The sequence below is a fragment of the Notechis scutatus genome, chromosome 1 (assembly GCF_049901735.1).
Source record: "Notechis scutatus isolate UNSWTSFEM ecotype Mainland chromosome 1, rNotScu1.2, whole genome shotgun sequence".
NCBI lineage: Eukaryota > Metazoa > Chordata > Lepidosauria > Squamata > Elapidae > Notechis > Notechis scutatus.
Genome location: NC_142009.1, coordinates 330,417,197 through 330,440,188, shown reverse-complemented (window position 1 = coordinate 330,440,188; position 22,992 = coordinate 330,417,197). Strand labels below are relative to the sequence as shown.

General features: G+C 42.9%; 1 protein-coding gene across 13 annotated transcripts in view; it reads left to right on the top strand.

The window, feature by feature from the left end:
- The first annotated feature begins 10,187 nt into the window (after nt 1–10,187).
- PIP5K1C (phosphatidylinositol-4-phosphate 5-kinase type 1 gamma) overlaps nt 10,188–22,992 on the top strand; it is a 66,413-nt gene continuing 53,608 nt past the window's right edge. For 3 of the 13 annotated variants that reach the window (XM_087952695.1, XM_087952698.1, XM_087952690.1), the window contains exon 1: nt 10,194–10,534. In XM_087952695.1, the coding sequence (XP_087808821.1) occupies nt 10,417–10,534 (118 nt within the window). In that variant the 5' untranslated portion in view covers nt 10,194–10,416. Of the gene's footprint in view, nt 10,535–11,219; nt 11,266–22,992 lie in introns of those variants that run through there. The other 10 variants (XM_087952687.1, XM_087952688.1, XM_087952694.1 and 7 more) reach the window with 9 other exon arrangements.

Here is a 22,992-nt window from a genome sequence, read left to right as displayed (position 1 = left end):
AATTTTTAATGTGCCCATAATTTTAGATACATGCTATTTTGAGCATGCTTATCTCTTACACAGATTATAAAATGCCACAATTTATTTTGGCTTGGTTTGTCATAGAATGGATTTTATCTTTTTCAAGCAAAGCTATAGCAATGGCAATACTATTTAGGTTTATAGATTGCCCCATAGCACGCTCTGGGAGTTATACAATGTCAGCATATTGCCCTCAACAACCTGACTCCTCATTTTATTGACCTTGGAAAGGTGGAAAGTTGAGTCAACCTTGAGCCCCATCAGCATCGAACTCCAGGCTGTGGGCAAAGTTTGCTTGCAATACTACAGTCTAACCATTGCAGCACCGGGACTATAGACCAAATCTTATCCCATCTATCCCATAATAGCTAGACGTTTCTGTTGTTTGGCAATGATCAATTTGGCCTCTAGAAGTAACAATCCAATGAGTTCTTTAATTTGCAATTTATTTTTCTGGCCACCAAATATATGTGGCAAAGCTAACTTCGGAGAAAATTCAAGTTTTTGTTTAGTAACTAAACACATGAGATTTCAATGAATACCTTTCCCCCAAAATCTGATATTTATTTCAGATCCACCAAGAGCTTTTAGCCTTGATGGCAGTGGGACTGCCTCTGAAGGCATCTGATGGGACATTAGTGGGTTTACCAAGTCAGCTTATTGCCCCCAACAATCTGGGTCTTTATTTTACCAACCTCGGAAGGATGGAAAGCTGAGTCAACCTTGAGTGGTGAGAATTGAACTGCTGACAACCAACACAGTTAGCTTGCAATACTGCATTCTAACCACTGGGCCACCACGGCTCTTATAGCTTAAATAGCATGTCACTTCATTATTCTAGCTTAGAAAGTTGTGAGCTTTTAAATGAAGTCAGAAAGTTTCTTGAGTTTGGCAGATCTTGTGAAATTTTGGACTTTTTTAAAAAAAATAATAAGTGTTTTTATCATAGTACTCCCACCAGGAAATCCTTGAACCACTATGAACTCTGAATCCCAGGATCCAGAGTTGAGAATACTGGTCTGTAGGTTTGGGTTTATAGCAGAAATGCAAATCTGTAGACCAGAATTGGCTTTAAGTACTATCTGGCCTCCAGAATCCTCTAAGTCAGGGGTCCCCAATCTGTGGGCTGCAGCTCACTACCAGGTTACGGTCTATTCACAACCAGGCTGCGTGAGTAGTCAGCTGTTGTGTGTGCGTGTAACTGTATGCACAGCCCCACTCACCCAAGCATTGAGGGGGCTCATGGCCCCACTTGCATGAGCGTCACAGGCGTTTGTGGCACCATTGGTGCAAGCATTGCACATACTTGTGGCACCCCTCATGCAAGCCCTCATGGTCCCACTAATGTGAACTCAATAGCAGTGACAGGGATTTTGGAGTCTTAGTGGACAACCAGTTAAATATGGGCCAGCAGTGTGCAGCAGCAGCCAAAAAAGCTAATGCAATCCTAAATTGTATTAACAGAGGGATACAATCAAGATCAAGGGAGGTACTAATACCATTCTATAAAGCCTTAGTAAGATCACACCTGCATCCAGTTTTGGTCACCACACTATAAAAAAAATGTTGAGACTCTAGAACAAGTACAGAGAAGAGCAACCAGGATGATTAGGGGACTGGAGACTAAAACGTATGAAGAACAGTTACAGGAACTGGGCCTGGCTAGTCTAGTGAAGAGAAGGACCAGGGGAGACTGGATAGCAGTGCTCCAATATTTGAGGGGCTGCCACAGAGAGGAAAGGGTCAAACTATTTTCTTTTCTTTTTTTAAACAAATTTTATTAATTTTACAATTAAAAACAAATCAACAACACATACACGAATAGAAAAGCAAAAAAAGAGAAAAGGAAAAGGAAAAGGAAAAGGAAAAAGAAAGGAGAAAGAAAGAAAAAGAAAGGAAAAATGAACACTTAAAAACATTTTCTAAAGCACCCAAAGGCCAGACAAGGAATAATGGATGGAAACTGATCAAGGGTCCCTTCCAACTCTGATTATCTGTTATCTGTGAGTAGTGAATGCACGCACACATACACACACACATTCACCTGCCCCTCCCACAAAATTGCCTCTTTCCCCCCTCCCACCCCAGTTCCGGGCTGTCAACTGGAAAGGTTCTAAACCAGGGGTGTCCAATGGCAACTTTAAGACTTGTGGACTTCAACTCCAGAATTCCTCAGCCAGCTTTGCTTGGACACCAGCCAGGTTGGACACCCTGTTCTAAACTATAATTCCAATGTGACAACAGTGAGTTGGGCAGTGCATAAATTTAATAAATAAACATCAACTATACACAATATAAGAAGGATTCTGAGAAGCTGGAAAGAGTACAGAGAAAAGCTGCGAGGATGATGTGGGGTTTTGAAAAAAGGATGAAAAGAGTTGGGTCTGTTTAACCCAAAGAAGACAAGGCAAAAGGAAGATATGAATCTCCCAGTTCTTAAAGGGATGTCTCAGTATTGAAGGAGTTGTATTCTTTAAGAGTCAGTTCTCAACTTACGATGACCATTCATTTAACAATGGTTTGAAGTTACGACAGTGCTGGAAAAAATGACTTACGACTTGACCTTGCATTTGCAATTGGCATAGCATCTCCACAGTTATGCATTCAAAATTCAGGCGCTTGGCAATCGACATGCATTTATGAGGGTTGACCAGTGCCACCTAATCACCATTTGTGACCTTCCTAGGGGGCTTCTGATCAAGTCAACGAGGGGAGCTAGATTCACTTAATGACCACGGTCATAAAATTGCATGCAACTCACTCAATGACCACATTGCTTGGTGATGGAAGTTCCAGTCCCAAACGCTGATTCCCAGCAAAGAATGCTCACAGATAAAACAGATCTACAGGTACTCCTCGACTTACAACAATTCACTTAGTGACCGTTCAAAGTTACAATGGCACTGAAAAAAGTGAGCTATGACCATGTTTCATAATTACGATGTTTGAAGAATCCCCATGATCAAAATTCAGATGCTTGGAAACTTATTTATGACCGTTGCTGTGTCCCAGGGTTGTGTGATCACTTTTTGCAACCTTCCGATAAGCAAAGTCAATGGGGAAGGCAGATTCACTTAACGACCGGGTTATTAACTTATCAACTGCAGGGATTCATTGAACAACTGTGGCAAGAATGGTCGTAAAATGGGGCAAAACTCACGTTAACAAATCTCTCACTTAACAACAGAAATTTTGGGCTCAATTGTAGTCATAAGTCGAGGACTACCTGTATTTAACAACCACTGCATCCACTTAAAACTGCCACCAAAAAATGTCAAAACATTGGGTCTGATTACATGATGTCTCCATTTACCATCACAACATATGACCGTAATTCTGGGCTCATAAGCTGAGGACTATCTTTAATTCAGGGACAATGAAAGAGAGAAATTTCAACAATTGTTGTGTGAGAGAGTATAATGTCAGGGTTCCAGGTAATGCACCCATAGAGAGTAGAACTCCAAGGCAGGCAAATTCCTCAAAGAACAGCTTTATTGGATACATCCAGGGATGGGTGCTGGGGGTTTGCAGGGGTTCAGGAGAGCCCCTAGCTAAGATTCTGTGCAGTTCGGAGAACCCACCCAAATCCCACTCCTGGTTGACCCCCCTCCCTCCCTCCCAGGAGTCCCCACGCAGCTCGTATTGGATGAAGGTAAGTGCAGGGCGCCTTTGGAGTCTCAGGGAGAAAAACAGGCCTCATGGAAGTTTGGGAAGGCCGGAAATGGGCCCGTTTCCAGCTTCCAGAAAGCCTCTGGAGCCCGGGGCGGCCATTTTCGCCCTCCTGGTGCAGGAGGCTGAGTAGGAGGCTGAGTAGGCCATACCCACCATGGCCCCGCCCACCCAGCAACTGGGCAGAGGACCCTTTGCTAAAATTTTTGAAAGCCACCCCTGGATACACCATATTGGCATGACTGGTGAATGCCGACTCTGGAAGTTCCTGTGGCTTTCACCTAATTAAAAGTAAATGTTTCCCCTTTCCCAAGTCACTGGTCACGCTATCCAATCCAGGTGCCGGCCGGTTGCTTGGTTACTTCACTCCTCCTCTGGCCAGCCACCTGTGAGGATGTCCTTGGTTCCCACAGGAGAGTTTTATTGTTTTGGCTACAAAATCCCATCTAACTATTTCCCCACTCCTTCTGTTGAGTGGCAACCCTGAAGCCTCCAAGATGGCCTCAGCCAGGTTCAGGGTTGACATCTAACACTGTTTTTGTATAAGTCAGTATGCCCAGTCAGTGCTGTGTAGAAACCATAACAGTGACGTAATTCACTAAATCATGAATGTCGTTATGCAAACACAGCCATTGCAAACAGTTGTGCAATGTTTCTTGAAATTAGAAAAGCACTACCTTGTGTTGTTTGGTAACTTATTACTTGTGGTAATTTTTCCTACTGCTGTTTCTATTAAATTTGGTGATACTGTTGAACTATTGCAAAAATCGAATGCAAGCTGCTCAGAGTCTTACTGGATTTGAGACATGAGTGCCCAATAAATAAATAAAACAAATGAAGATGACAGTGACAAAACAAAACGCAGGAGGAATGATCTGTAAATTTAAAAACTGCACGTGTAAAAACGTCAAGCAGGTTTGGATTCAATTACACACCATCCCAAAAAAACGTAAAGAATATGAAACTGAAACCAGAAATGTTCCTTTTGGGCCTGGTGGACAAACAATTGGGGAAAAAAATGCATGTAGCTTTGTTTTTATGTGTTATAACAACAGCAAGACTGTAATATGTTACCAGAGCCTGCAGTGCTTAAACTGCAGTACTGCAAGCAAATTCTGCCCGCAGTCTGGAGTTTGATCGTGACGGGTTGATTCCAGCCTTCTGAGATAGGTCAAATGAGGAGCCAGATTGTTGGGGGTAGTATGCAAACAATGCTTACACTCTAAACTGTCCAGAGAGTGATGTAAAGCACTACGGGGCAGCATAGAAGCCTATAATGACCCCATCATCCCTTGTGGGGTGGAGTCTAGGCAACTGAATGGAACTGAATGTTTACTGGCCAGATGCCCTTCCTGTTGCCAATGCAAAGTTATATTAATAGTTTCAGGGTGTCAACCTGGCAACTTTAAGACTTGTGGACTTCACTCCCAGAATTCCTCAGCCAGCAAAGCTGGCTGAGGAATTCTGGGAGTTGAAGTCCACAAGTCTTAAAGTTGCCAAGGTTGGACACCCGGCCTAAATGCTATATGCGTAACGATGGAAAGCGTCAACGTTACTTACAGTGAAGGAATGGATGTTGAAATTGATGGGGCTGGCTGAGATAGCAATAGCAATAGCACTTAGACCTATAAACCGATTCACAGTGCTTTACAGCCCTCCCTAAGTGTTTACAGAGTCAGCCTATTGCCCCCCAACAATCTGGGTCCTCATTTTACCCACCTCGGAAGGATGGAAGGCTGAGTCAACCATGAGCCTGGTGGGATTCGAACTGCCAAATTGCAGTAGGAGTAGCTTGCACTCTAACCACTGCGCCACCGAGGAAATTTCACTGATGAAATTCAATGATGAAATCCACAGCTTTGATTTAGAGAACACAGGGAAAGCCCTTTTGGACTTTATTTGTAAAACATTAAAAAAAATACAATAATGATACATGGATTTGATGATTAGAAAAAAAAAACAGTAGAGAATAGAAAAAAAAATGAAAGGCATCTTCGAGTGAGAGGTCAGTTTGAATTTATACAAGTAGTCCTTGACTTAGGACCATAATTGAGCCCAAAATTTCTGTTGCTAAGTGAGACGGTTGTTATGGGAGCTTTGCCCCATTTTTCAACCTCTCTTGTCCCCGCTGTTGAGTGAATCCCTGCGTTTGTTAAGTTAGTTATGTTAGTTACACAGTCATTAAGTAAATCTGGCTTCCCTGTTGCCTTTGCTTGTCAGAAAGTTGCAAAAGATGACCGCATGTCCCTGGGACATTTCAACCGTCATAAATTTGAATCAGCTGCCAAGCATCTAAGAGCCGTTGGTGCTGGTGCAGTGGTTACAATACGGTACTGCAGGCTACTTCTGCTGACTGATGGATGCCAGCAGTTCAATTCTCACCGGCTCAAGGTTGAGTCAGCCTTCCATCCTTACAAAGTCAGTAAAATGAGGACCCCGATTATTGGTGGCAATATGCTGACTCTGTAAACCGCTTGGTGAGAGCTGTAAAGCACTATGAAGTGATATATAAGTCTAAGTGCTATTGCTATCTGAATTTTGATCACGTGACCATAGGATGCTGCAACTGTCATAAGTGTGAAAAATGGTCATAAATCACTTTTTTCAGTGCCATTGTAACTTTGAACAGTCACTAAAGAAACTGTTGTAAGTTGAGGACTACCTGTACTTATATATCTGTAAGGACCATACTGTCCTCCATTCAGACGATAAGAATGAACTTTTGAAAACTGAAAGAAAGCAAATAACATTCAAAGCAGGGTCTGATATCCTTCCGGGCACGCAGCTCAGATAAAGGGAGTTAGAACGCCTCCCCTTAGTCGGATGTAGATTTCACCAATATGCAGAAGCAAACATGTTATTTTCCCCTCGTCTCTGAGAACGTAGCTAAGAAGAGATTCCAAGAAAGTTTCTTTTGGAATTGGAATTTATATGGCCCCTTCTCCTCTTTTGCCATCTCTCCAAGTTTCCAGGCATCTGGGGCGCCATTCAATGATTTAAATCGTGTAAAAGGTCATATTCAGTACAAGAATTAGGATATTCAGGTTACATAAAAAAGAATTTCTTGTATCATCCCCTACCCTTTCTTCTTCCATTTAAGAATGGCAGATACATGGAACTGTTGTAAAAGAAAGTTGGAAGTTACTTCTTTGTATTTCTTTTTCCTTTCTTTCTTTTTTTTTGCTTTGACTTTTCCCTTTCTTTTTCCTTTTTTTCTCTTCATTTCTGGTAGCTTTTATTTTTGTAGTTTAAAAACTCTAATAAAGCTATACAAATTAATAATAATAAAAAGATCCAGAGAATGATATCCACCAGAAGGTGTCACTCTTTCCAAGGTGTACAGAGGAAAGCTTAATATTTCTGTAAAACCGGGACTATTTTGCTGCAGTAGCTTTAAATACATAAACAGCTGGCATGCTAAAATCTTTCCAGGAGTGGTTATGAAATGTGTAGCTTTTAATCGGACTAAAAGGAGGAATTTAAGATACTTTGGAAGTTCTGTAATACTTTTATTCATATCTCAATATTGATCATGAAAAAGGTGAAGATTTCCCTGTCAGTTGTGTCCACCCAGGGAGCCAGTGTTATCCAAAGACATTTTCCATGGTCATGTGGCCAACCTGGCTATATGCCAAAGGCTCACAGAACGCTGTTACCTTCCCATCAAAATGGTATTTATTAATCTACTTGCATTTGCATATTTTCAAACTGCTAGTAGAGAATTGCCTTTAATGTTAATGAAATTAAACGTAAAGCAAGTTCTCCCAAAGTTGTTTTTTTTTCAAGAAGCAATTCTCTAGAATTATTCTGCAGTAAACATATTTGTATGTATGGCTAAGAGTTCTTTTCTTTGCATGGCACAACAATATTTTTAAATGGTTTTAATGTAGCATTTCATTTTATTATGTATTTATTTTATTTGTTAAATAAAGTTTATTAAACAGAAGTTCTGGATGCTTCATTACTGGAGGTTTTTAAGAAGAGACTGGGCAGCCACTTGTCTCAAATTGTATAGGGTCTTCTGCTTGAGCAAGGGGTTGGACTAGAAGACCTCCAAGGTGCCCTCCAGCTCTATTCTGATTGATTGATTGATTGAAATTTGCCGTCTATCTCACCATAGGGCTACTCTAGGTGGTTTACAGCAATAAAAAGGAAGAAAATAAAAGGAATGTAAACAGAAGTAAAATAATAGAATAAGATAAACAATGTACAATGACACAATGAGAATACACCGATATGATAACAAAAAAGATGTATGGATGCAGGGGCGGGATTCTACCACTTCGCACCTATTTGCTAGAACCAGTTGTTAACATTCTAAGCAGTTGGAGAACCGGTTGTTAGAATAAATTACTGGCCTAATCCTGTAAGGAAGGCAGGAAGGAAACATTCTGGTGTTGCTTACAGAAACTGCCTCTCCATTAACCCTTATTTACATTCTTGGCAGGACTAGACTTCCTGTCTCAGGAACTTCTCTGGAGTTTTCCCCCCCTCCTTTGCTGGTACTTTGCTTGTGTGGAGTGACCATTCAAAGTTACAATGGCACTGAAAAAAGTGACTTATGACCCTTTTTCACACTTACGACTGTTGCAGCATCCCTACAGTCATGAGAGGCCAGGCGAGGAGATGCGTGCCTCGATGTGAGTGATATTGAGTTGGCCAAACCCAGCCAATTACATGACCATCAAGCCACGGCCACCCAGTAACATGACCACAAACCACGGCCACCAACTAAGCCACGCCCACAGAACCCGTTGTTAAAAAATTTGAATCCCATCCCTGGATGGATGGAGAACAAGGGGATGGGAGGTGGAGTCTGCCATCAGTCCACCAGCCATATTCTGCATTGGGACCCCAGGCCAACCAGCAGTGCCAGGCTCTTGCAGAAAGATAGGAAGGTGGTTGCAAATCTTACTTTACGTGATAAGATGTTCCAAAGGGTGAATTTTCAATCTTTTGTGAAATATTCAGAAGTTCAGTGTACAACAGAAAAAAGGGGAACCCCCTTTATTACAATGATCCCTTAGGGATGTTCCTTATGGCCAAACAATGGGAAACCAAGGTTGTTGTTTTTTTACATAAGAGTTGAGGCAATCTTAAGGATCTGATTTGCTTGGTCAGTTCTGTGGGGAAGAGATGGAATGTTGAGAGGGAGGGTGTGTCTTTGTGTGTGTGTGTGTGTGTGTGTGAGAGAGAGAGAGAGAGAGAGAGAAAGAGAGATGTCCCTGATTAAGGATAGACTGTTGGGGATTCTCAGCTTGTTAATATGTTGTAATTTTCTTCCTAGGACTGCCCTGGGATTCTACTTGAGCTGGTAAGCCTTTGTGATTCCTAGGGTCTATCTACCGAAGTCCCTGCAGTTTTCTTGGCAACATTTTAAAAGTGGTTTGCCATTGCGTGCTTCCAAGGGTTGAGAGGTTGTGACTGGCTCAAGGTCATCTAGAATTCACTCTCCTGGTTTCTAGCCCAGTGCTTTAACCACCAGACTGGCTTTTGCAATGAGCTGGTGAGGAGACTTCTGTTCTTTGGTTTAGATGGGATTATGTGGGGGGGGAGGCTTTATCTGGGTCAATTTGGGTCTTGATAGGATTAGCAAAATCAGGGGCTGGATTTGAGTCTGGTCACTTCCAAAAGATAGGGAGGAAAAATTATTTTTCCCACCACAAATACATTATCAGCTGCTAGAATGGTCCATAAGCAAGCAGCTGTACAATTTTAAATGATCCATAAAAATCAATAAATATTGGGCAGAGTTCTTGGTTTGCAAAGAAAGAATTGAGTGTTCTGAGTTGTAGAGGGAGTGCCCTGTTAGTCTATTGTGGCAAAAAAATAGGAAGACTCTTATATTTAATATACACTGCAAACTGCCCAATTCACAATGACTCTGGGCAGTATATTTATCATCAGAATCCTCCCGATTTTTTTGTCACCATACATTAACACAGTTCCCCAACTTTTCCAGTTAACCATTATTTTTTAAACATATTTTTAAAAATTATTAAAAAATAAATATTTGCTTGAATTGGCAGACTCTAGCTTTATCCTCAAAAAATAGCCCAAGTAAATAGGGAAAGTTGAAACAACGTGAGGACACAAAATGAAATCTTAATACAATCCTCGTTTGAACATCCCGCTGAACCCGCAGCTGATTGGTTTAACTTCACACGTGTTGCACAATAGACCATGATTTGTAGCTGTTAGCAAAACCAGTCAACGGTGGCTTGCTCCACCAATCATGATTAAACAACTGCACCCCACAACATGCTCGCAACCTCAAACTGGGGGGAGAAAAATGCAACCTCTCTCCCCCTCCCCTTTCCTCCCCCCTCCCCCCCTCCCTGGACGTTCCTCGACTCCAAACTATCCTTCTGGCCCTAAACAACTGTGCACCACGTGCTCAATAGACAAGCGCTAGCTTCCCAGAGCGTTCCCTTCCCAGCCTAAGCTTCCTAAACGTTTCCAAAACTAGGCCGGAACCTATCGTTGGAGGGGATGGCCGAACAAGTAATAGCCTCCTCTTCCGCTCCCTTGGCGGGGCGCTCTAGCCCTCCGACCTCGCGGTCCGGCCGCCGAGCTGGCGCCTGCGCGTTGCTGCCGAGTCGTCTCCCGCCCGGTCTCTCCCTCTCTCTCTCTCTTCCCCGCCCCCCTCCCTCTCTCTTCTTTTGCTTAGCTGAAGCGGCGGCGGGTCGCGGGCTGAGGCGAGGTGGGCGCGGGTCTCCGCCAGCTATGGACCTGGAGGCGTCCGACGAGACGGGCTCCACTGGAGGAGCCGAGGCGGGAGCCGGAGCCGTCACCCCCGAAGCGGGCGGTTGGGGTGCGCCGCCGGACTCGGCTGCAGGAGGAGGTGAGCGGAGTCAGGCGCCCCGGTCCTGAGGAGGGAGCCCACGGGGTCTCCTCCTCGCGCCAGCAGGGGGGGGGGGGACTCCTCCTCCTCCTCCATTATCGTCCGGGAACCGTCCTTTCCCACCCGCGATGTGCTTGGCTGCCCGGCCCCACCTGATCGCCCTCCCGGTCCGGGCTTGCTTTCCCCCCACCCCCTTCGGGGTGGAAGTGCCATCCGAGGATACCGAAAGCCCTTCAGGAGCCCTGGGGGGGCGGCTTGGGGCTGAAGGTGGGGAGGGAGGGAGGCCGATCATTTCCTCCCATGATTTTGCCCGGTTTTAATCCTGATCCTTGAGGGCAAAACCGCGTCTGGAAGGGGTTGAGGCATCATCGCGGGGCTGTTGAGGCTAATCCTGGTTTGTTCGCTCCCGTTCACTGGAGGAGGAGACCGTGGCTCGGTCGAGGTTGGGTTGGGTTGGGGGAAAGAGGGTCGGGGATCTCGGGCTGTTTGTCAGCAGAGGCGCTGATGGCACAATTTGGGCTTATGGGTGACGGCACAGTTTGGGCTTATGGATGGTGGTTGTGGGGGTGGGGAAACTGGGTTATTGATAACTGATAAGGAGTCCTCGACTTACAACAGTTCATTCAGTGACCATTTGCAGTTACGTCACTGGAAAAAGTGACCATGGCAGCATCCTCGTGATCGCGTCAGCAGGAGTTGGATGCTTGACCATTGGTTCATATTTGTGACAGGTACGGTGTTCTCCCCAGATTTTGTGAACACCTTTTCAGACCTTCTGACGAGCGAAGTTCGTCTGGGGAAGCCAGATTCACTTAACAGCCAGGTTACTAAATGAACAACTGTGACGATTCACTTAACAACTGTAGCAAGAAAAGTCGCAAAATGGGCCACAAAATCACTTAACAAATGTCTCATTTCTGGCTACATAAATGTTGGGCTCAATTATGGTGTAAGTTGAGGACTACCCTTGTCCTTGACTTGAATTAGAAGTGAAGGTTTAAATGTAGCCCTCTTTTCCTTGATGTTGGGATGAATATATACAGTATATACAGGAATATTGGGGAGGCATTATCCTAAAGATTATTTAATAAAATGCCATTTATTAATGCAGGTTACTGGTCAGCTGTTAGGACAGGTAGCCCTCGACTTACAACAATTCATTTAGTGACCATTTAAGTTGCAACGGCACTGAAAAATCTGACTTATGACCATTTTTCACTGAAAAATCTGACTTATGACCATTTTTCACAGTTATGACCTTTGTAGCATCCCTATAATCATGTATTTGAAATTCAGATGCTTGACCACTGGTTCATATTTATGACTGTTGCTGTGTCCCAAGGTTATGTGATTCCCTTTTGCAACCTTTGGACCAGCAAAGACAATGGGGAAGTCAGATTCAGTTAACAACTGGGTTCCTAAATTATCAACTGTGGTGATTCACTTAATAACTGAGCAAGAAAGGTGCTAAAATGGGGCAAAACTCCGTTAACAAATGTTTCACTTAACAATAGAAATTTTGGGCTCAGTTGTGGTCGTAAGTCAACCCCAGGACATTGCAACTGTCATAAATATGAGTCAGTTGCCAAGTGGCAGAATTTTGATTACGTGACCATAGGGATGCTGCAAAGGTTGTAAGTGTGAAAAATGGTCATAAGTCACTTTTTTCAGTGCCATTGTAACTTTGTAGTAAGTCGAGGACTACCTGTATAGTTTATGGAAGCAGTACATTGTAGAGTGACCAGAGAAGAGCATAAAAGGATAATGCAGATTTACAGTACATAAGTTCATTGGATGAGATAATTGGGTGTGGAATGGGAAAAAAAATCAGAATGGTGACCCCGAGGGTAACTTGAGTTAATGCTGCTGATGTATAAGAATGAAAAGTTGAGGACAAGGACATTTACAATAGGATGTAACAGGCAGATTTGCAGGAGAAAAGCTGGGTGGGAAATATTTAAGATTGGCAGAAATCGGGGATTTTAAGGAGAGGCTGAAAGTAATTTTAGAGGAAGAGGGATGAATGAGAAGGCAGGAGTGATGAAAGTCTAGTGGGAACTAGAGATTGTGTGGAAAGGGGCTTATTATGCAGTTTTCTGAGTTGAAAAGAGGACAGTTTTGTCATCAGGATGGAGGCAGAAGCGAGAAAATTGGTCAGCTGCAACCAATATTGTTTTTGGGAAGGTGGATAGGAGACTCTTAGAAGCATGAAAGGAATATGACATAGTATGGACATAATCTGGATATAATCCAGCCCCCATCATCACTCTGACCCTCACGTATTAATCAACTGTATTTTTCATCCCCCCTCCAGAAAAATCCTTTGTTTAAATAGGATCTTTCACCATATCCTCCCAAGGATGTTTCTCCCAAGGATGTTTATCTTTTTAGACTTTTCTTTTTAAAATTGAGAACACAGCTTGTTCTTTCTTTCCTCTACCCCAGGGGATGTTGTCATGCCGCCATACTAAAATTCAGATACTTCAGATATTTCAGCATACAAGTTAGTTAAAACTAATCTGGCGAGAATTTAAGATGTGCACCATCTTTTGCTTTCCAGTTGATTTCACATTCAGTTCAACCAGTCGGTGACTTTTTAAACTTCCTTTTTTAAAAAAGGAAGTCTTTTGTTGGAAGGGAAAGTAATTTTTAATCATTTTTTTCTATTACAGCAATGCATTTATTTCAGAATACTGTTGATGGTACAGGAAATTGCACCTCCCCCTCTCACAATTAAAAACTCTGTGTAAAGATTTAAAATCTACCCTTTAAAAAAAAAAACATGAGTCATTTGCTGTGCCCCCAGCATGTGATAAAGAGCCTGGATAAATCAAGGTTGTTTCCCCCTCCTCCCCTCCAATGCATGCGTGTGGGTGAAGCTGGGATTCACAGTGTGTTCCTGATGATAAGGTACCAAGGGTTGCAATTTATCCTAGATGGGTTAATTTGTGCATATGTTGCCAGACTCCTGTCCGCATTCAGGAATGTCCTCATTACTCTCGCCTTAAAGATTCATGACAAAATTTGAATTCACAGTCTTAAAGGCAACCTTGAATTTTGGATGATGGGAATGTGGCATGACTGTGAATATTTTGCTTGTGTTGGTAGAATTTGTAATGGTCTGTCTGCGCCTGTAGGTTATGCTTGATATCCTTAGTCATAGATTAGGGTTCACTACATTATACTAAGCCATAATGTAGTTTGTTTTGTTCTGGTTTACTTAGTTGTTCATTTTACATTTTTCAAACCCCGCCTTTATTACTTTTGTAAATAACTTAAGCTTGTTAAATTTATGCCTCAATTTTGGATCTCAAGGTGGCATACATATTCCTCCTCTTGTCTTTCCCCACAGCCACGGACCAGTGTGAGGTAGGCTGAGAGAATGATTGCACCAGTCTTCCAGTAAGCTCCATTGTCAAGACTAACTAATAAAAATATTAACTAATACTTTTAACCCAGTGTTTCTCATTGCTGAAACAGCATTGCTGGCTGGGGAATTCTGGGAGTTGAAGTCCATACATCCTAAAGTTGTCAAGGTTAAGAAACACACCCTTAACCATACTTCAATCTTGAAACGAAGTCTTTAGGATGTAGACTAATACCTTAACTAAACTTCAGGTTTAATCTGAAGTATGAACTCTGATGTTGGTATATTAACAACTGTAATGTCATTATTGTAAATCGGGCATTATGGGTTTGTGTGTGTGTCTGTGTGTCTGTGTGTGTAAATAACAATCAAGTAGGTTTTAAAGCACATTTACCAACAGTCTCGACATAATTGCTGCATGGTGTTAAGTTGTCTCGGGTGTCTTTTACTGGGTTCTGGAAAGCTTGTTGCACATTGCATATTTGTCTCATGTATATTTAATACAGCTGGGAGTGAAGTTTAAAGAGTCAGTGATTGCTCTTGATGTGGATTCCAAGTAAGGTACAAGACATAATGAACAGGCTTGCTTTTCACACAAGCAGTTTTACCCCTCCCCAGCCCATGCAGTGGCCAATGTGGGTTGCTGTTGGCTTGGTCACGGGGTGGTGGGGGGTACTGGACAGGCTGTGGGAATGATGTCTCTTAAATCGTTTGTGGCAGGTGCATTACTAGAAGAGATTTTAAAAATCTCATCAGTATGCAAAGGAATGAGAGCTTGGCTGAACTGTATTATTGTGGCTGGATTGTACAAGGGGTTTAAAGTGCCATGTGATAAAAATCCTCCCTTATCTTGGTACAAGGTGTCTCCTTTACTAGCCTATCCTGGTTGCAGAAAGAGTCCTATTAGAAATGCAGTGGTCCGGCAAAGGAGAAAAACAATAAATCAGTGTCTCTTTTACTGGCCCATTCCATTTCTAGCCCCCCTCCCACCCCCCAAATCTCAGGCTTTAGAGCAGGGGTGTCCAACCGTGGCAACTTTAAGACTTGTGGACGTCAACTCCCAGAATTCCTCAGCCAGCTTTGCTGGCTGAGGAATTCTGGGAGTTGAAGTCCACAAGTCTTAAAGTTGCCAAGGTTGGACACCCCTGCTTTAGAGAGTAAAATGTTTTGCAAGCTATTAACTTGTGAGAAATGCCAGTAGTCCTTGACTTACAACAGTTCATTTAGTGACAGCTTGAAGTTACATCACTGAAAAAAGTGACTGGTGACCATTTTTCACACTTGTGACCATTGCAGTATTCCCATGGTCATGTGATCAAAATTTGGGTGCTTGGTAACTCGTTCATACTGTATTTATGATGGTTGCAGTGTCCTGAGACCAGGTGATCACCTTTTGGCAACGTCTTGACAAGTAGGGAAGCCAGATTCATTTAACAACCACTATACTAACCTAACATCTCTCGTGATTCACTTAACAACTGTGGCAAGAAAGATCATCAAATGGGGCAAAATTCACTTAATAACTATGTCACTTAGCAACAGAAATGTTGGGCTCAACTGTAGTCCTAAGTCCAGGATTCACTGTAAAGCTTCCTTAGAAGGAAACTGAGAGCGTGATTTGTCTAGTTTTCAACATAGAGTTTGTTTTGCACCTACTTGGACTGATCACCAAATCTTTCCTGATATTCCAGTTACCCACAGGATCCTGACTCTTGTAAACATCTGATTGTATAAGTGGCCATTAAGGCTACAGTTCAGCTGAGGGCTAATTTAATTTCTTGAAAATCTTGGTTTGCTTAAAACATTAAGATTCTAGTCCTTATGATTGCCAAGCTATTCCCAGCAGTGCGTTGGCAATACCTGGTAAAATTTGGATGATGGTCCACATTCTCCAATCTTGCCCACTTTTCTGAAAACTAAAGTAGCCTCTCATACCTTGCAGAGTTTTTGTTTTCTCCCTCAACCTCACAGTGTCAGAATGTTATAAAAATAAAGAATATTTATGGGAAACGAGAGATGGAAACAGTTTATTGGCCTCCATGCATATTTGCTGATTCCTGTTTCATTGGAAGGGAGGGCAGTTGGTGGTTATGTTTGGCTTTCTTTCTATGCATAATTTGGATTGCCAATGTACACATTTAATTTTAAAAAAACACCCTACCATATAGTTATATAAAAAGCTACAAGCATAAGCTTCGTAGCTATGGATTCTGTTAATCTGGTGACCGGGCTGCTTCAGCATTTTTTGTGAGAAAGACTGTTATAGAATGGCTGATTTTGTTCTCTTCCTTCTGGAAGCAACATTGGGTTTGTGTGTTGTGGAGAGAGAAAGAGAAAGCTGCATATAGCCATTTTGAACAGCACACTTTGCTTTGGCTGCAGCATGGCTCAGGTGAGAAGCAGGTTGGGCGGGGGGGGTGAGATGCATGTAGAACCCTCCTAATCCTGAGTAAAGTGTGCTGAGATGAAGGAGGGGGAATATGGGATAAGAAGGAGGAAGTGTTAGAGGAATAGTTGGGAAGGGGGCTTTATAGAAAAAGTGGCCAGGGTTTCATTGTTGCTGCCAAGCTTGTCAAATTTGTGAGACTGTATACAGGTAGTCTTCAACCTACAACAATTCATTTAGTGACCGTTCAAAGTTACAACGGCACTGAAAAAAGTGACTTATGGCTGTTTTTCACAGGATCAAAATTCAGATGCTTGGCCACTGGTTCTTATTTATCACCGTTGCTGTGTCCCAAACTCACTGAACAAATGTCTCACTTAACAACATATATTTTGGGCTCCAGTGTGTTCATAAGTTCATAGCCCAAGTCAAATACAAGACGTCCACAACTTATAACCACAATGGAACCCAAAGTTTATGTTATTAAGTGAGAAAGATGTTAAGTGAGTTTTGCCCTATTTTACGATCTTTCTTGCCATCAATGCTAAGTGAATCACTGCAGTTAAGTTAATAACACTGTTGTTAAGGGAATCTGGCTTTCCCCATTGTCTTTGCTTGTCACAAGATCACAAAAGGTGCTCACGACCCCAGGATACTGCATCCGTCATAAATATGAGTCAGCATGTGAATTATGATCATGTGACCATGGGGATGCTGCAACAATTGTAAGTGTAAAAAATGATCATAAATCACTTTTTTCAGTGCCGTTGTAACTTTGAATGACCACTGAATGAATTGTAAGTCAAAGGCTACCCGTACTACATCAAATCACAGAGGCAAACTATAGTTTGGAATGGAATTTGAACTGAGAAACCGTAAAGGTTTGAACTGAAGTGAGCACAAAGCACAGCTTGTATAATACTGTGATTTAAAGTGAGCTTGCAGGTCACGATTTAAGTTCGTTCTGCTTCGATGCAATGTCAGAATCGGTAAACCTTTGTTTGCTTTTTTGCTCTGGCTTCGAGCAAAGAGTGCTGGATGAGAGGTGCAGCTGTGAAAGCCGGAGGGAAGCTCCGAAACATATTTTGACTTCTAAATCCCAGTTCATATAAGTCGCAGCTTGGCATGCAGTCTGAAGTGAGCGGTGATTCAGAGAGAATTAAGCCGCAGAAGCCTGATTCATACATAATATAAAACCATAAACTTTGATTTCCAAACCACAGTGGTTGGATCTCCCCATTATGGTAAGCCAAAACAAAACCAACACATTATGGGTTTAATGCCAGGCATGAACCCTGTGGCACAAGGCAACAGAAGGCCAGGTTGCCATCTTATCTCCCAAAGAACCCTAAAGGGGTTTACTCACTTAAAATGCACACAATATTGGGGCTTCCCTCCCACTGCAGCCATGCGGGGTTTAGCACAAAAATGATGAGCTTTTAAGGAAAGATTTGAAGGCATTAGGAATAATGCAAACTGACACTGTATTTGCATCCCAGGGAAAAATCAAGGCTTGTGGTGGTGGTGGGCAGCAAGCTTGTATGTTACATTATGCCGGATAATAATGTGATTTGTTTGGATTTGACCTAGGCCAAGTTTGCAAGGCGAGCTAAATAAATCCCGTGTAATGTGAGGCTACAGAGAGCCGGTTTGGTGTAGCGGTTCAGGCATCAGGCTAGAAACCAGGAGCCTGGGAGTTTTAGTCTTGCCTTAGGCATGAGGCTAGTTGAGTGACCTTGGGCTAGTCTCACGCTTGCTCTGCTCTGGGAGCGGGGGGGAATCAGTCCAGGTAGTCCTCAACTTACAACTGTTCATTTAGTGACCGTTCAAAGTTACAGAGGCACTGAAAAAGTGACATATAACCATTTTCCACACTTAACGACCGTTGCAGCATTCCTGTAGTCATGTGATCAAAATGCAGATGCTTGGCAACTGGTTCATATCTATGACGGTTGCAGTGTCCTGGGGTCACATGATCAGCTTTTGCAAGCTTTTGTGACAAGCAAAGTCAACGGGGAAGCCAGGTTCACTTAACAACCGGGTTACTAACTTACCCACTGCAGTGATTCACTTAACAACTCTGGCAAGAAAGGTCATAAAATGGGGCAAAATTCACTTAAATGTCTTGCTTAGCCACAGAAATTTTGGGCTCAATTGTGGTCGTATGTCAGGGACTGCCTGTATCTGTTCTTCAGGGCTGCTTGTTTCAATCTGGGTGTCTTCAATCCGTTAAGCAACCCAACCTGGTGATATTACAATTTTCCAAGCTCTCTCGAGTTTTTCTACGATGAAAGAGAGCAGTTTGTGATACAAAAGGGGGAAAAAAAACTATTTAAAGAACTCTGCAGGTGAGGTAAACAACCAAGCAACCATTTCTCCTACACACAGATATCCCCCAAACCCAAAAGCAGGGTTTTATGGTAGTTGTGGGATGGAGGCTTGGGGATGGTAGTTTGTCACCTGTGGTGAGGAGGTGGCGCTCCGCTTTGATGTCTTTGAATGCCACCCATTTTGTTTTGAATGTTCACTGCCACTTACTGACCTGGGTGCCAGCTGTAGGGAGTGTAATTAAGGCCCACCAACAAAGAGGCTGCCTAGTAGGCAGACAGCAAAAGCACAGATGGCAAAATGTTGAGCAGCTATTTCTTTGCTTTGTCCTGGGAAGCGCAATATTGATTGCTCAGGCACAGGGAGCTTAGTGGATGTGTGAACTGGAATACTTACTCATTTGCTCTCTGCACCTCCAAGGTTTAACCGTATGCTTCAGTTCACTATTCAGGTGTTTGTCTAGACCCTGGGGTGTCCAGCCTTGGTAACTTCTAAGACTTGTATGCTGCTGGCTGGGGAATTCTGGAAATTGAAGACCACAAACTAAAAATTGCCAAGGCTGGACTCCTTTGATCTAGACCAGGGGTTCCCAACCTGGGGTGCGAGACGATATTCCAGGGGGTGCGAGAAAAGTCCAGGTAAATAATAGGATATTGGCTATATGTTGGCATTTTTATTTTCTTTTGCAATGGATTAACTTAACTGAGCAAAATATAAATTTCAGGGGGTGCGAGGTTCGAGTGAAATTTCTTTAGGGGTGCAGGGCAAAAAAAAGGTTGGGAACCACTGATCGAGACTTTGCTTCCTGCTTACCAGCAGCGTAGTGTCCATGCACTACTATCCTAAACTATAATACGAGTTCATTTGGTTTTCACTTAATGTATCGTGTGAGACTGTCCAATTGGAGCTTATTCGATAAACAAAGCATAACAGGGATCCCCAATCCCCGGCTGTGGACCTGTAGTGGTCTATGGCCCTTCAGGAACCAGGCTGCGCAAGCGAACGAACCCCATCTGCGCACATGTGGGATCCAGGCGGTACATGAAACCATACACACACACACACACACACATATACACACATGGTCCCTGGAAAAAGCACCCTCTACAAAACCGGTCCCTGGTGCCCAAAAGGTTGGGGGCCTGTGGCATAACATGATGGGTGATCCTACTCATTCTTTCCTCTAGTTTGATTTATGGATTGCATTTCTGTGACTGCCCAACTCAGATAGTTGTGACTCTGGATGGTATAGCAAGAGCTCTTAGACTTACATACCACTTTACAGTCCTCTCTGAGCGGTTTACAGAGTCAGCCTATTGCCCCCAACAATCTGGGTCCTCATTTTACCGATCTCAGAAGGATGGAAAGCTGAGTTAACCTTGAGCTGGTCAGGATCGAACTCCTGGCAGTGAGCAGAGTCAACCTGCAATACTTCATTCTAACCATTGCACCACTCTGGCTCTTACACAACTAATCAACAAAAAGCAATATATAGGTAGTCCTCGACTTATGACCATTCATTTAGCGATTGTTTGGGATTTGGGCTTGGAAGATCTGGTTAGAATCTTGTGAAGCAAAGTTACAGCAGCACTCTAATTTCCAAAAAGCTAACTTATAAGTTCTCATACTTACACCCATCTCAGTATCCCCATAGTCATAGTCAAAATTTAGGTGCTTGGCAACCAAACACATATTTATGACAATTGCAGCATCCTGGAATCACGTGATCACTATTTATGACTTTCCCAACCTGCTCCTGACAAGCAAATTCAATGGAGGAAGCCACATTTGTTTAACAATTGCACAATTCACTTAACAACTGCAGTGATTTGCTTAACAACCATGGTTTAAAAAGAAAGGTAAAATTGGGCATGACAGACTTAACGGCCACCTTGCTTACAGTACCAATGGATGAACTAGTCTGAAATTTTGGTCATTCAGTCAAAAATCATCTAATTCAAAGGAGCAACATTTGTTTGAAAAAAAGTGACTGCAATTATTGTTTCAGCTGTTTCATCAGTATTTCCAGTCAGCCCCAGCACCTGGTTTTTTTTGTGTTTTTTCCCCAGAAAACCCAGGTTTCTCAAGTCTTTCTGAAGACCCCACAGGGTCAGTTTTCTTTGGAAATGGTTGGGTTTCCTCTCACCTGGCCGATCAGATTTGGGCTTGGAAGATCTGGTTAGAATCTTGTGAAGCAAAGGTTGTTATGCCAGTAAAAGGATTTCTGCAGTGGATGTTGATGGGATTAGGTGACTCATTAATGCTGCTAGAGAGTGCCTGTGACTTACTTTACTATCACATGAGGGTTGTTCAGCCTGCCTCTGACCCAGAACCTCCAAGGATTTCTTAAATGTTCTCTGATTGAGAAGGGCCTTTTGACATCAGTAGAAAGGAATTAAATCGGCAATCTCCCTTCTATATTCTAAAGAAACCGAATATGAGAAATGCTTTGCAGTAGACCTGGGCATTATACAGCCTTTGGGCCACATACAGCCCCTTGGCTGTCCCCTATTTGACCTGCGTGAAGTTAATTGGGAATTAGAAATCAAATGTAAAATAAGCGTCGTGCAATCTTGGTGGGAAAAGTAACTCTTTTAAGTCAACCTCTCATCTTAATGTGTCAGGGCAGTCTCAGCAACCATCCCAGAACGAGCCAAAATATCTGCCAGATGCAATACATTAAAACCATAAAGCAAAACTTTCAGAAAACTGAACAGACAAGACGTGTAGAAAAGCAGAGCAAGCTTGTTCTGGTGAAATGCTGGGAGCTGTCCAGTCGGATAAGGAATAGCCTGCTGAGTGAAGATCGCTGGTGGGATCTAATGGGATCAGAGTTAGCGATGATTGGATGAGGACAAAGGTCGTGGAGTAATGGTAAGACAGTTCAATAAAGGTATCCAAACTGTGTGTATCCTCAGGAAAAAGAAAAAAGGCCAACAACAGGGGTAATAAACAGTAAAAGAGATGCCAATATCATAGTGTCATTCATTAACCAGTGGGGAAGCCACATCTGGAAAATTATGTGCTGTTTTGATTGCCGCACCTCAGAATAGATATACATGGAATCCTTGACTTACGACAGTACTGGAGCCTGCCCATCAGAGTTGTAAGTCGAGAGGGTCGCAAAATGGGTTAACCGTGTAACCCACTCGATTGTATGACTTTTTATGCGGCCGTATGCTGTGGGCCAGTTTTGCCAAAGCCTGGAAGTAGATGCTGGTTCTCTGCAAAGGCGCTTTCAAAAAATGTGATCATATGACTGGGGAAAGGACTGGCTGTCAGAATTTCAGAACCAGGTCATAAGTACAGGCAGTCCTTGACTTACGACCACAATTTGTGAGCCCAACATTTCTGTTGTTAAATGAGACATTGTTAAGTGAGTCTTTCCCCAGTTTATGACCTTTCTGGCCGCAGTTGTTAAGTGAATCACTGCAGTTGTTAAGTTGGTACCGTGGTTGTTAAGTGAATCTGATTTTGCTTGTCAGAAGGTCGCAAAAGGGGATCAAGTGACCCCAGGATGCTGGAACTGTCATAAGTAGGAATCAGTTGCCAAGCACCTGAATTTTGATACGTGACCATGGGGATGCTACAAAGGTTGTAAGTGTGAGAGAAAAATGGTCATAAGTCCCTTTTTTCAGTGGCAATGGTCACTAACTGAACTGTTGTAAATCGAAGACTACTTGTACTTCCCGGGAGGTTAGTCATGATCTCAACCAATCGCTGAGTGGCCTATCATAAATCATGGGTCACTTGTAATGGAAATAGAGAAGGCTCAGTGGATGGCAGCTAAGACTATAAATGGACCAGAGCAGCTTTTCTATGAGGAAAGGCTGCAATAGTTGTGGGGGTAGTCCTCAGCTTACAACCGTTCATTTAGTGACCACTCTTAAAGTTACAACGGCACTGAAAGAAGTGACTTATGACCATTTTTCACACTTAAGGCCGTTGCAGCATCCCCATGGTCACATGATCAAAATTGGGATGCTTGGCAACTGATTCATATTTGTGACGGTTGCAGGTTCCCAGGGTCATGTGATTCCCTTCTGTGACCTTCTGACAAGCAAGGTCAACGGAGAACACTTAACAATCAGGTTACTAAATTAACAGCTGCAGTGATTCATTCAACAAATGTGGCAAGAAAGGTCGTAAAATGGGACAAAACTCACCACAAATGTCTCGCTTAGCAACAGAAATTTTGGTTTGAATTGTGGTCGTACGTCGAGGACTACCTGTATTCTTATATCACCACGTTTATCATAGCCTGGACTTCACCCAAAACGTCTTCATTTTTGCCATCTATACCAGTGATGGTGAACTTGCTTGTCAAATATACTGAAAATGCCTAACCTGACTTTGTTGGCACGTCACACACAGACA